Source organism: Balaenoptera acutorostrata, chromosome X (genome assembly GCF_949987535.1).
Source record: "Balaenoptera acutorostrata chromosome X, mBalAcu1.1, whole genome shotgun sequence".
Lineage (NCBI taxonomy): Eukaryota > Metazoa > Chordata > Mammalia > Artiodactyla > Balaenopteridae > Balaenoptera > Balaenoptera acutorostrata.
The window spans coordinates 27,556,520-27,570,041 of record NC_080085.1 but is presented as its reverse complement, the minus strand read 5'-3'; the positions used below and the strand labels follow the sequence as shown (position 1 = coordinate 27,570,041).

Sequence of the window (13,522 nt, the reverse complement as noted above, 5' to 3'; positions counted from 1 at the left end):
TCTGAGGACTTTACTATACACAGCACTAAGAAAAACAGATAAATATAAACAAGCAATTAAAGAAAGATGGGGAATTGACCACAAGACTCTAAAATATACGTAGTACAAGTTTCAGAAGAGAGAATGGAGGAAACGGCAGAGAAGCAATATTTGAAGCAATAAGAGCCTAGAATCTTCCAAAACTGAAGAATGATGTGGATCTTTAAGGAAATGGTCTCTCGAGAGAAATTTCAAACATCTGGGAAGGCAAGAAAGGCCTATGTAGAGCAATTGGTATTCTTTACAGCTCAGCTTTGGGAAGCCCTGGCTGATTCAAATGAGCTTTTTCTGTTTTTCAGTGGAAAGCATAAAAAACAGAAGTGCAGTGTCTTGTATGTATTAAACCATGGTTTCTGAACAAGGGCACTTATAAATAACTCAGTAAAGGAGAGCTCTGTGGAAAACTAGACCCAGAGAAAGACGTCTCTGGAAAAGGTGGTCTCCTGTCAGTAACTTTGTGAAAAGTAAGTGGGAGGATAGTAATCGTTTGTTGTACTGTCCTGAAGTCCATGTCTAAAAACAATGTTTTCAAAAAGAACATCGTGGATGACCCACTCTGGTAGAAAGAAAAGTCTTGAATAGGATTCTACATAAAAAGGTGTTATCAACTGGGACATTTCAACGAAGGTGGATTTCTTTTAGCGAACACTTCAAGGGAAAAAAATAGAAGATAATTCCTATCAAGTGAAACCTTGTGAACATTGGATGCTGCTTCAGGTTCACGGAAATATTTCGATGATTGTCAATTAAGCAGCCAGAAATTAGATGTAATTAATGTGAACAACTACTTATGGTGGTTCACACCCAGAGGGCCTATGTGTAGAATCTGGCTGAGGGTAAACTTATTTTAATGAATTTCTTCTTATTACTGCTTTGTCAAAGCAGATGGCTATGAAACAAACTGCACATATAACTCTCCTTGAAGATTGATAGCAGATAGGATTTCAATCAATACAGATAGGATACTATATTCCTGTAAATGAAAAAGATCATAGATTGATTTTCCTGTACGACTTTAAACAAATTCCTAGAAAACTTGTAACGTTAGGTACAGGGTAGAGCTTTAAACAAAAACAAACCAAAAAAAAAAAAATAGATTGGATTGAAATAAAATCATCTTCGGTGCAGAGATCCAGCATTTTGAAACTAGGCATTTCGGAAGACGTGCCACCCCCTGAGGGACGGTGGGAAAACTCTTCTTGCCTGCCCACCACTTGCCTCTCACGTCTTTTCTCATAGACAGACATCTCCCACATTTGTGAGTAGGACATTCTCTAACCCGATGAAATACATCTGTGAACCGCAGAAATCTGTCATCTTATTTTGGTATTCTTTGTAACTGGAAGAAAGATATCAAGAGTTCTGCTCATTTGCTGGGTATCAAATAACAGGTGTCCTCTGTTGGAATTGTATTCTCAGCAATTCTAAAGCAAGAAGGAAATCTATACCCCTATGTGTATTTATTAAAAAACATAAAAATAAGAAAAATGATTTAAGCATTCAACCTAAAAGCTAGAGGAAAAACACAGGAAGTTACAGAACATTGTTTTGTTTTTGTTTTTGTCTTTTTTAATTCAATAATTTAATTTTGGCTGTGTTGGGTCTTCATTGCTGCGCATGGGTTTTCTCTAGTTGCGGCAAGCAGGGGCTACTCTTCGTTGCAGCGTGCAGGCTTCTCATTGCGGTGGCTTCTTGTTGCAGAGCACAGGCTCTAGGGACGCAGGCTTCAGTAGTCATGGCACGTGGGCTCAGTAGTTGTGGCGCACGGGCTTAGTTGCTCCACGGCATGGGGGATCTTCCCGGACCAGGGCTCGAACCCGTGTCCCCTGCATTGGCAGGCAGACTCCTAAACCACTGCACCACCAGGGAAGTCCCAGAACATTGTTAATGGACATAAAAGGAGACTAGAATAACTGAAGAGCTTCACCATATTCCTGGATATGAAGACTCAATAACACGAAGTCAGTTCGTCCCATTTTAATCTGTACAGTCAATGTAATTCAAACCCGGAATTTCAACAAGCGTTTTCCTGAAATATGAAATCTTGACACTAAAATCATAGGGATGATCAGAGAGGTCTGAAGAGCCAAGAAAATTTTTAAGACAAAACAAAGTGGGAGTGAGATGGCCTACCAGACAACAATGTATTTAAAGCCATAGTGCAGAATCGCACAGGGACATACAGATAAACCAACAGCAGAGAATAGAGGGCTCAGAAGCACACTTGTGTATTTATGGATGCTTGATGTATTATATAAATGCCATAGAAATCAGTGGACAAAAGGTGGACTATACAATGAATGGGGCTGGCTTAATAAGTTATCTATGTGGGGATAGTAAAATTAGATTTTATGTTCACACCAAACATAAAAGATTCTGGGTAAAGTCCTAACTGTGAAAAACAAAATTTTAAACTTTAAAATGTAGGTGTAAGGAAGATTTTCTTAAAACATCAAAAGCAGAAAACATGGAGGAGTGTTTTGAAATTAAAAATTGTTGTACAATAAGATGCCAAGAATAAAGTTGAAGATCAGCTATGCTAAGATATGTGTAGGAGATAATATCTGCTGTGCATATTAACTGGCAAAGGAAAAGCATCTCGAACATACCCAGAATGTGAATAAGAAAAAGACAACCCAGTAGGGAAATGGGTAAGGAAACATGAAAAGCCAACTAACATAAAAGAAGTTCAGCCTCGGGGAATTCCCTGGTGGTCCAGTGGTTAGGGCTCTGCGCTTTCACTGCCAAGGGCACGGGTTCGATCCCTGGTCAGGGAACTAAGATCCCACAAGCCACGCGGTACAGCCAAAACAGACTAAGTTCAGCCTCACCAGTAGTCAGAGATGTGCTCATTAAAATATACCCATCAACCGAAACTTAAATGTTTGGTAACAACAAGTATTTGATGAAGATGTGACCAAATGGAAAATCTCACTCACTACTGGTGGGAGAGTAAATTGGTATAAAAACTCTTAGGAGAGCAGTTTGGTGATCTGTAGCAATGTTGAAGATGCTACTAGAACCCAACAATTTTACATCTACATATATTCTGTAAAGAATCTCTTAAACAGGTATCCAAGGAGACAGGTAGACAGAAGTTCATTGCGTCACTGTTTGTAATAGTGACAAGTTGGAAACAACCTAAATGTTCATTGAGAGGAGAATGCTGTTGGCATATTCAAGCAGCAGAATAAACCTTATAGCCGTTAAAATCATGAACTATTATGTATCAACGTGGATAAATCTCCAAAACGGTGTTGAAGGCAAAAAGCAACTCTTAGAATGGTATGTACATGCTTAAACAAAGTTCTTAAACATAAAGTTTAAGAACATGCAAAATAATGCTATTAGATTGAATCACGTGAAATGGCCATTTATGTAGGGTAAAAAAAGCCGAATATCAGCAAGCTAGTATTTGTGGATGCATTCGTGGTAATGATGGATGTGGAACTCAGGATGGCATTATCTCCTTGGGGGCACTGGTGAGCGGGAAACTGATATCATAGTAAGGAGAATCTGTGGGGAAGCTTCAGCTGTAACTGTCATATTTTATTTCTTCAAAGAAATTTGAAGAAAATATGGCAAATGTTAAATTTATTAAAGCGCTGTGGTGGGTACATGGGTACACTCTTACTATTATGTTCTTACACATTGCTGTTGAAAATATTTGATGATTTTTTTAAGCAAACCAAAGTGTTGATAGAGGTATAAGAATTATAATCTCATGACAGTATAAGGAAATATTTACAAAATGATTAACTCCTTTGCTGCTTAATTATGTAAACATAGCACTCATAAGGCTTTGAGTATAGAAGATTGAAAAGCATCTCCCCTCACATATTCCGGGCAGACGCTTCAAATTTTATTTTGTTTTTTTAGCATCGCTAAAATCGTCGTCATAAAAACCATTCATGAAGTGCCTCCCTTTTGCTTGCTATTGTGTTTGGTGGTGGTCAGATGTATCTCTCTGCCATTTTATAAGAAATCTGGTGATGATATTCAATTTTCTTGTTTTTTTTTTTCTTTTCCACTTCTTTGATGCCGAACAGGAATCTGCAAGCAGAATATGATCGTCTCAAGCAGCAGCATGAACATAAAGGCCTATCCCCACTGCCGTCCCCTCCTGAAATGATGCCCACCTCTCCCCAGAGTCCCCGGGATGCTGAGCTCATTGCTGAGGCCAAGCTACTGCGTCAACACAAAGGCCGCCTGGAAGCCAGGATGCAAATCCTGGAAGACCACAATAAACAGCTGGAGTCCCAGTTACATAGGCTAAGGCAGCTGCTGGAGCAAGTGAGACCCACCTCTCTCTAACATGGGATATTTACAAAAAATCATTTTCCCCTCTTCAAACTAACAACTAGAACTCCGAGTCCTTTTCAGAGCTGTAACAAGCACCGATTTGTTAATTACTTAGTATGTGCCTAGCAAAGTGCTAGATATCAAGGGATATAAGAAGAGGAGGAAAAACTAGCATGTCATTTTATAGTTGTTCCAGATTGTTTCCTGCAAAAATGTCTTTTATTTGACTGATTTAAAATTCACCTTGGGGAAAAAAAATACCGAAAGGTTTCCACTAGTTATCTCAAAGTGAAAATTTTACCTCTTGAAATGGAACTCTTTTTTTTCAATTAGTCTTATTTTCTGGTATGCCTTTGGGTTTTTTCTTTTGATAATCCCTAAAACATAATTTTTTTGAGTCTCCATTGAAAATGTAGCAGGATATTGCATTGTGGGAGGCCCTGCCTGCACACAGTCTTGGCTTTCTGGCAATTTTAAATTTTGAGATATGTTCTCTCCATCTTGTTCCTTAATACTTCACAAAAATAAGAATTCTCCACTACATTTTTGTGGTCTCATATGATTTCACCATTCTCACATGAGCTTCTAAATCTTTCAGTTATTTAGGCTAATGATTTTCTATATCTTATTCCACAGTAGCTGTAATGTTTTATCAAACATAGAAGGGGGTACAATTCAGGTACACAGACAGTATCCATGGATCTTATCAACAGGGCAATTTCCCAAATTTAACCATCTTTGGGAGGTTTCTAAGTAGGAAAAGTCGTAATTTCTGAGTCTTGAGCGTCTGTAATAGGTATATATTTGTTTGAGTGTTTATTATGAAAAATAATGCTCTTTTCTTTTGGATGCCTCAGCCCCAGGCAGAGGCCAAGGTGAATGGTACAACGGTGTCCTCTCCTTCTACGTCTCTTCAGAGGTCAGACAGCAGCCAGCCTATGCTGCTCCGGGTGGTTGGCAGTCAGACTTCAGAATCCATGGGTAAGTGTCTGTCTGAGCTACTCCTGGATTTTGTTCTCTCGTAAGGTCTGGAAATGGTGAACTGTTCGCTCAGAGGTTTAAATCATCCGCTAAATTATCTAATATCGGTTCTGGACAAGGGATTGTCATAAATGCCTTTGGGGTATGAAGATGAAAGACATAGTCCTAGCCCGCAAAGGACTGGCTATTCAGTTAGTCAGAACAAGGCAACGTGGTATTAAAGTTTCACTCATTTCGGAGATCAGAGAAGGCTTCTCGATGAATTGATATTTGTGAAGGGTTTTGAAGGATGGAGTAGGAACTGAGCATATGTTGAAGAAGGTATAGCATAACTGAAGATGTAGAGATGAGGGTCTTGGGCCAAGGGCAGGAAGGAGCCAATGGTCCAGTTAGATAGATAGGGTCCAAGCAGGAGGTGGGGTGGGGGAGGAAGTAAGGCTGCAGAGGAAGGTTGGAGTCACATTATAGTGACATGAATATTGGGCAGAGGTGTGTGGTCAGTGTCAGGGAGCCACTGAAAATCACTTAGCAGGTGAGAAATAGCTAAAAAGATGTACTCCGGCAGTTTTATCTGCCCCAAAGTAAAACTTTTATAGGTTGAAAGACTAGTTAGGAGGCAATCACAAAGGCCAAGTTATGGGACTTATTTGAAAATAGAGTACCCAAGGCCAGGGGACTGACTGGAAAATACAAGGAAAGGAAATGAGGGGAGAGGATTTGGTTGGAAGAAGATGATAGTGATCCTTTTGAATGTGGAAATATACTGTGTTTGTTTTAGGAGGTGGTAAAAGGACAGTTTGGAGAGATTTGAGAGTGAACTCCACAGAACTGATAGCTGAAAGGGGTGAGATGAGAAATATATAACAAAGGTGCTTGGATACAGCGCCTCGGGGAAGACCTCCATTTGGGTGATGGGGTAGTGAAGGAGTGGGGAGTAGTGTTGGAAAGGTTACTGAATAGGGATTACTGAATAATATCCTCCATTCAAAAGGAACAGCAAGACCAAAAAAGGCAACTCCATAAAGTACAAATATGAAGTTTACTATGGGGTAGCTTACGTACAGGGTAGGATCAGGTGGACGGTGAAACATCCGTGCTGAAACATTTGCAGCTGCACTCCCTGCCGCCGAAAGGGGTACAGGGGGACTTAAAGGGGCCAAAGCATGTATGTATGCACGGATGGAAACTGGGGCTTTTTCCTCCCCTCTGGGGGGGTGGTGGTGGTCTCATGACCATTAACCATCTGTGTCAGCAAAAGGCATTCTTCAGTTTTCGCATCAGAGGAAGGCAAGGGTAAAAAGCTGATAGGGAACTTGTCCGGCTTGGGCACATTCCTAGTGAGTAGGCTGAAGCTCAGTCACACAGAAAGGGGAGGGGGTAGGCCTGTGTGCCCAAGATGGAGCTGACAAAATGGAGTCAGTGTGGTTCAGCCACACAGGCAGGCATAGGTTTAAGGAAGAAGATGAGTGCAACAGGTCAAAATGCTGAAAAGGGCTCAATCGAAATGAAAAATTACAGCTCAGTGGCTCACTGTAAGGGCATTAGCTTCCTCAGAAGTGGCTAAGAGAAGGGAAGTTGGAGATGTCTGTCTTTTCAGTGAAATAAATGGTCAGGTAATCTTGAAAATGAGTGTGTCTTGAGGAAAGTAAAGACCCTTTTGGAACATTATCAAGTAACACTGAGGGTGGAGATAAAAAAGTTTGTAGATTAAATGGTCAGCCGGGTCCGGTGGTGTTCTTCAGTAGTCTTCTCGGCCTAGGACGGGGTTCCAAGAAAACTGGAGTTAATGAGGCAAATGAAAGGTCAAAACAAGTAAAGCATTTTGCAGGGGTAATGAATCCATTGTTAAAAGGACCATGACAGGTGGTTGCCAGCCATCTGCTTACTGGTTTTTCTGGTTGTGCTAGGCTAGACAATAGGGGGTTTTATGAAGGCCACAAATACTTGCTCTATCCCCTTCCTCTCTCCAACATCTTTATTGGAGTATAATTGCTTTACAATGGTGTGTTAGTTTCTGCTTTATAACAAAGTGAATCAGCTATACATATACATATATCCCCATATCTCCTCCCTATCCCACTCCTCGAGGTGAACAGAAAGCACCGAGCTGATCTCCCTGTGCTATGCGGCTGCTTCCCACTAGCTATCTATTTTACATGTGGTAGTGTATATATGTCCCATGACACTCTCTTACCCTGTCACATCTCACCCCACCCCCTCCCCATATCCTCAAGTCCATTCTCTAGTAGGTCTGTGTCTTTATTCCCGTCTTGCCCCTAGGTTCTTGATGACCATTTTTTTTTTAAGATTCCATATATATATGTGTTAGCATACGGTATTTGTTTTTCCCTTTCTGACTTACTTCACTCTGTAGGACAGACTCTAGGTCCATCCACCTCACTACAAATAACTCAATTTCATTTCTTTTTATGACTAATATTCCATTGTATATGTGTGCCACATCTTCTTTATCCATTCATCTGTCGATGGACACTTAGGTTGCTTCCATGTCCTGGCTATTGTAAATAGAGCTGCAATGAACACTGTGGTACATGACTCTTTTTGAATTATGGTTTTCTCAGGGTATATGCCCAGTAGTGGGATTGCTGGGTCATATGGTAGTTCTATTTTTAGTTTTTTAAGGAACCTCCAACTGTTCTCCATAGTGGCTGTATCAATTTACATTCCCACCAACAGTGCAAGAGGGTTGGTTCCCTTTTCTCCACACCCTCTCCAGCATTTATTGTTTCTAGATTTTTTGATGATGGCCATTCTGACTGGTGTTAGATGATGTTGAGCATTCTTTCATGGGTTTTCCTGGGTCCTAAACTGGGCTTACTTGACCCTCTTACCTCACAGAAAGGAAGAGACGTGTGACTCCTTGATTCACACTTAAAGCTCTGTTGCCTGGTACCATTGTGTGTTGAAGAATTCATTTTATACTTAGGATCTTCCGTGAGAGGAGTAGAATATAGAGAGGTGAAGTGCCTAATCCAAATTGATGGGACAAAAAGGAAAGGTATGAGTGCATTTCATGGTGGAGGATTGGGGACCATGGTCAGGAAAATTCACAAGTTGGACATCATGGAAAGTAAAACAAACACGTGACGCCTATGTCTAAGAGGTGGCCTCCCAGTGAGCCGCTGCTGCTTATACATGCAGGTGATGGAGGGGCCAGGGTTGTTGGGAAAGGAGGAAGATTCCTCAAGATGTTGACGAAGGTGGATGAGGGCACTGAGATTAGAGAAATCAAAGCTTGTAGAAAAGCCAGGTTTCATTTCTTTTCTGAAGGAAGAGGAAATGTTTGGAGTTGTTTTCCCGGCTTTACCACACCTCAGTGATTTAGGGCATCAGATTCTCTTTCTCCACATGAGATCTGAGTCGAGCTAATGGCCTGTTGGGACTGTAAGTGATAGCGCAGCATATGACAAAATATTATATGCCTTTGTAAAGTCTATGAATTCCAAAAATAACTGAGTTCTAGTACCTCTGTTGTTAATGCCTACTGCAGGATTTTGCCTTTTTTTGAAGTAAGCAAAGCCTGTGAAACGAAGTCACATATTTTAGTGGTGAGATTCAGAGCCCTGGGTGCTTAGAAGCATTAATTATTTAGGCCTGTCAACACTGGCAAAGAGGCAGCGTGCCTATGAAAGCACCCAAATTAAAGTCCACATCAGGCCGTGGACCTGATGACTTGTGGAGCTGAGAGGATCGTGGCAGAACTGAATACAAGAACAAAAGTGCTTTCTCCAGCGGCCGAGCTGGGTTAAGAGATGACTTGCCAATGTAAAATGGATAGGCTCTGTTGTTAATAAGTTTGTTCTCTGGATGAAAAGACTGAATTCAAGGGTGATTTTTTTTTTCACTGTAAAGAAGAAAAAAAAAAAGACCATCTTCTTGCAGGATGCACACAGGTGTTGAAATAAATGCAGTGTGTAGCCTCATGCTTTGAAGCTCTGAGATGTGATATGGCTGGGATTTGCTGAACCATTTTCTGGTAGAGAGTTGCATTCTTTTAATATTATAACCCCAAGACTTTTTAAAGAGAAATATGGGTGAAGTCATACTGGGTGATCTAATGAGTTGGAGTGTTTCCTCAAACCATGAAATACCACTGGTAAGTCTCTGGGTACCATGTGTGCGTTCTATACGTCTTTTAAAATGGGACGATGTCCTAATGAAGCTCACATTCTGTTAGAAATGAACAAAGTCTATCTACGTATCTTCCCAACAGCTTATCTCTGACTCTCTTAACTTCTTCTACCCAATCAATCATTCTTTTTTAAGAACCTTTTATATTTAACTTGTTCATTTAAACAATGTTTAAAGGTTCCTTACCTTCTTATTTAGAACAGTTTCAAACTTAGGGCAGAACTGCAGTTAATTCAACGTTTTGCCACATTTGCTTTATTTACAGTAACATCTATTTATGTTTATCTATATGTTAACAAACGTCTTTATATATCCTGCATTGATATTCATGTATATTTTATGTGCCTGTATAGTTTTAATGATTATGTTGCATACTTAGTAACACTTCAACATATATCTTCCAAGGTGAAAGATATTCTCTTACATAATCACACTCAGGAAATAAACACTGATACAGTACTATTATCTAATTTAAATTGAAATATCCCCCATTCTGCCAATAATATTCTTTCTAGCTTTTTGGCTTTTTTCACTCAGGAGCCAATGAAGGGTCATGGTTTAGTCTGGAACACTTCCCTAGCCTCTTCAGATTTTTTCATGAGACTGACATTTCAGAAGAGGTCAGGCCAGTTGTTTTGTAAAATGTTTCTCACTTTGCATTGCCTGCTTGTTTGTTTACTCATGATTGGATTCAGGCTAAGTATTTATGCCACATGACTGCATAGGTGATGATGTGTCCCCTCAGTGCATCGCTTCAAGGCTTTTCTCAAGATTGTCAGCCTAGACCTCTCTCCTGAGTGAGTATTTTCTGGATAAAACCAAAAAAAACACAACAATCCAATTTGCGATCGACCTCCAGAATTTCTAAACTGTACAAAGGCAGTCATTTTCCACACTTTTTTTCCCTTTACCTACATCAAAGCGTAATTGATATACAAAGAAATGTACACACATCTTGATAAGTTTGGACATATGTGTACCCCATGATACCATCATCACAGCCAAGGTACTAAACATATTCATTACCTCTAAAACCACCCCTTTACTTACCTTCCTTCTTGAGCCAAGCCCCACCAACACCTCTCCAGTCATCAAGGCAACACCTCTAGGTCAGTCTGTTTTGCATAAACAAACAAGAGAAAAACTCTTCAGTTCAGCTGCTTCTGCCCAAATTTAGCCCTCATGATGTGATCGGCAGAACAGACAATATGAATACTCTCCTAATTGGTTTCTCTGTCTTTAGGCTCTCTTTCCAAGCCATCTTCCACGTGTATCCAGTTATTCCCCTAACAAACATTCAGATTGTATATTAATTCTTCTTCTCCCTTTTTTATGGCTCCTGTTTGCCTCAAGTCCATACTCCTTAGCATGGTATTCAAATTCAAAGGTATTCTCACCTTCCTCTAGAGCCCAATTTTTCACTGTCTTCAAACATGATCCCCTGCCTCCATTTGCAGACCCCAGTGCTCCTGCACACATATCATGCTGTCAGCCATCTCTGACCCTGTGCACGATGTTTTCTTAACCTGAAATGTACCATCCTTTTCACTCATTTTGTCTTTTTGGGGAACTTCATCATACATTAATTTATTCTGTTTTAGAGTTAGTTATTAGACTTTGTTTCAGAACTTAACCTCCTTAAAGGCAAGGACTAAGTCTTGCTCACTGTCTTCCCCATTTGATCACCTTTTATGCAACAGACATTCAGTAAAATGCTTGTTGAATGATTGATTGTTTTCAAAGCCAAGCACAATGTAACCTTGTGTGTGTACATATGGAACAGTGCACACTTAGGAAATTTAGCCTGAGGTTCTGAATCATCTGATCCTGAATTCCCCCCCCCCCACTCACAGAAACAGGGAATCTACAACTACACCTGTAACAGTTCCCTCTCAAAGAAATTCAGGAACTAGCTGAGTGACTCCTATACATTGGACAAACAAACAGAAAAAAGGCCCCCATCAAAACGGGTAGGAGATGTAGAAAACAAACTTATGGTTACCAGGGGAGGAAATAATTGGGATTGACACATACACACACACTACTATATATAAAATATAGATAACTAATAAGGACCTACTGTATAGCACAGGGAACTCAATGCTCTAAAATGACCTATCTGGGAAAAGAGTGGATACATGTATATCTATAACTGATTCACTTTGCTGTACACCTAACACAACATCGTAAATCAACTAGATGCCAATAAGAATTAATTTAAAAGAAACAGGTAGGAGGAGCCTGAGACACAGTCTTGCTGTAAACCCCATCCCTGGCATGGTGACACACAACCAGGAAAGAACTCTCAACTATTAGCTTCTCCCTGAGGAGTAAAGGTTCGGGCTCCACAAACACCTAACTAACTTTGAAGTCAGTGGGGCTTGCATCCGTGAGAGAGATCCACAAGGCTATGGAACTAAGAGACAGTACTTACTTCAAGGGCTCACATGGACTCACCAAGGCTAACCCCACCTCCCGCGCACCCCCCCCCCCGCCAAGTGCACAGCGTAGAGGCAGCAGACTGGAATGCATCCAGTCTTTCCATGGAACAAACAGTCCTCTTTGTTTATAACAACTCAAAAGCCTCAGCCTGAAGAGGCAGGCTTCTTATTCATTTAACACATATACAGGGGCTGACTTCAGTACTCTCTAGAGATCGTGCAGGCCGGCCAGTGCCATCTTCCCACTCTGCTGCCTCGCTCCAGGTCATTGGTATCTCCCATAAAGGAGCTTGTGCACACATCTGGTGCTCTGGTGGCCAGCAGGGTTTATGTTCACAGGTTCAATGGAATGGTAGCATACCAAAAAAACAGTTTTTAAATAGCTATCAATCATCTCCCCAGAGCTCAGTGCAGAGGGGGCATACAGAAACTTACATCTCCCACTTTTTCCCTGAATGAAAGAGGTCTATTTACATCCTTTAAAAGCTATTGCCAGGGCGGGGGTAAGCCTTCCAATCGTCTTGCATCTAAGTGCTGACTGAAATCCTCCCCATTGGAACACTGACAGGTCTGGGCACACCCTCAACTAACTACTAAGAGCCACTAAGAAGCCTCTGTGGACAATCACAAAAGTTTAAGAGATGATCAAGAGGTAGGGCAGGGTTGAAAAACAAGGCTCACCTCCTACATGAGATCACGCCTTCAAGATGGCAGAGGTAACTGTTATAGCCAACACATAGAAACCAACACAAAGCTCAAGGCAAATGAAAAAACAGAAATATATTCCAAAGAACAGAGCAAGATGAAACCTCAAAAAGGACCTTAAAGAAACTGACGTAAGTATTTTGCAAATAGAGAATTCAAAATAACATAAATATGCTCATCAAGGTCAGGAAAACAATGCATAAATAGAATTCCAAGGAAGAGAGAGAGAAATATAAGAAAAGTACCAAATAGAAATCACAAAGCTAAGGACACAATAACTGAACCAATAAATACAATAGAAGGATTGAACAGCAGACTAGATGAATTGGAAGAAAGGATGAGCGAACCCAGAAACAGGGCAGTGGAATTCATCCATCATAGGATGAAAATGAAAGAAAACAAACTTATGGTTGCCAAAGGGGGAACAGTGAGGGGGGGAGAGTATTAGTTTGGGATTAACAGATACACACTACTATATATAAAATAGATAACCAGCAAGGACTTACTGTATAGCACAGGGAACTCTACTCAATATCTTGTAATAACCTATCATGGGAGAGATGTAAAAATATATATATACACATATATATGTGTGAATCACTTTGCTATACATCTGAAACACAACATTGTAAAATCAATATTTCAATAAAATTTTTTAAAAGAGTGATAGAGAAGATAGCTTAAGGAACTTATTGGACACCATCAAGCAGACAAATATTCCTAATATAGGGTCCTAGAAGGGAAAGAGAGAGAGAAAGCAGAAAACTTTTCTTAACCTGAGGGAGGAAACATACGTCTAGATCCAGGAAGCCTGGACAGTTCCCACACGTTATAATTAAACTGTCAAAAGTTAAAGACAATGAGAGAATCTTAAAAGCAGCAAGAGGAAAACAACTTGTTAC

The 13,522-nt window shown here is 40.3% G+C and overlaps 1 protein-coding gene across 5 annotated transcripts in view; it reads left to right on the top strand.

The window, feature by feature from the left end:
* DMD (dystrophin) overlaps positions 1–13,522 on the top strand; it is a 2,123,648-nt gene that overhangs the window by 2,082,072 nt on the left and 28,054 nt on the right. For all 5 annotated transcript variants that reach the window (XM_057539128.1, XM_057539123.1, XM_057539125.1 and 2 more), the window contains 2 exons: positions 4,089–4,332; positions 5,199–5,322. In XM_057539128.1, coding sequence (XP_057395111.1) covers positions 4,089–4,332; positions 5,199–5,322 — 368 coding nt within the window. The remainder of the gene's footprint in view (positions 1–4,088; positions 4,333–5,198; positions 5,323–13,522) is intronic.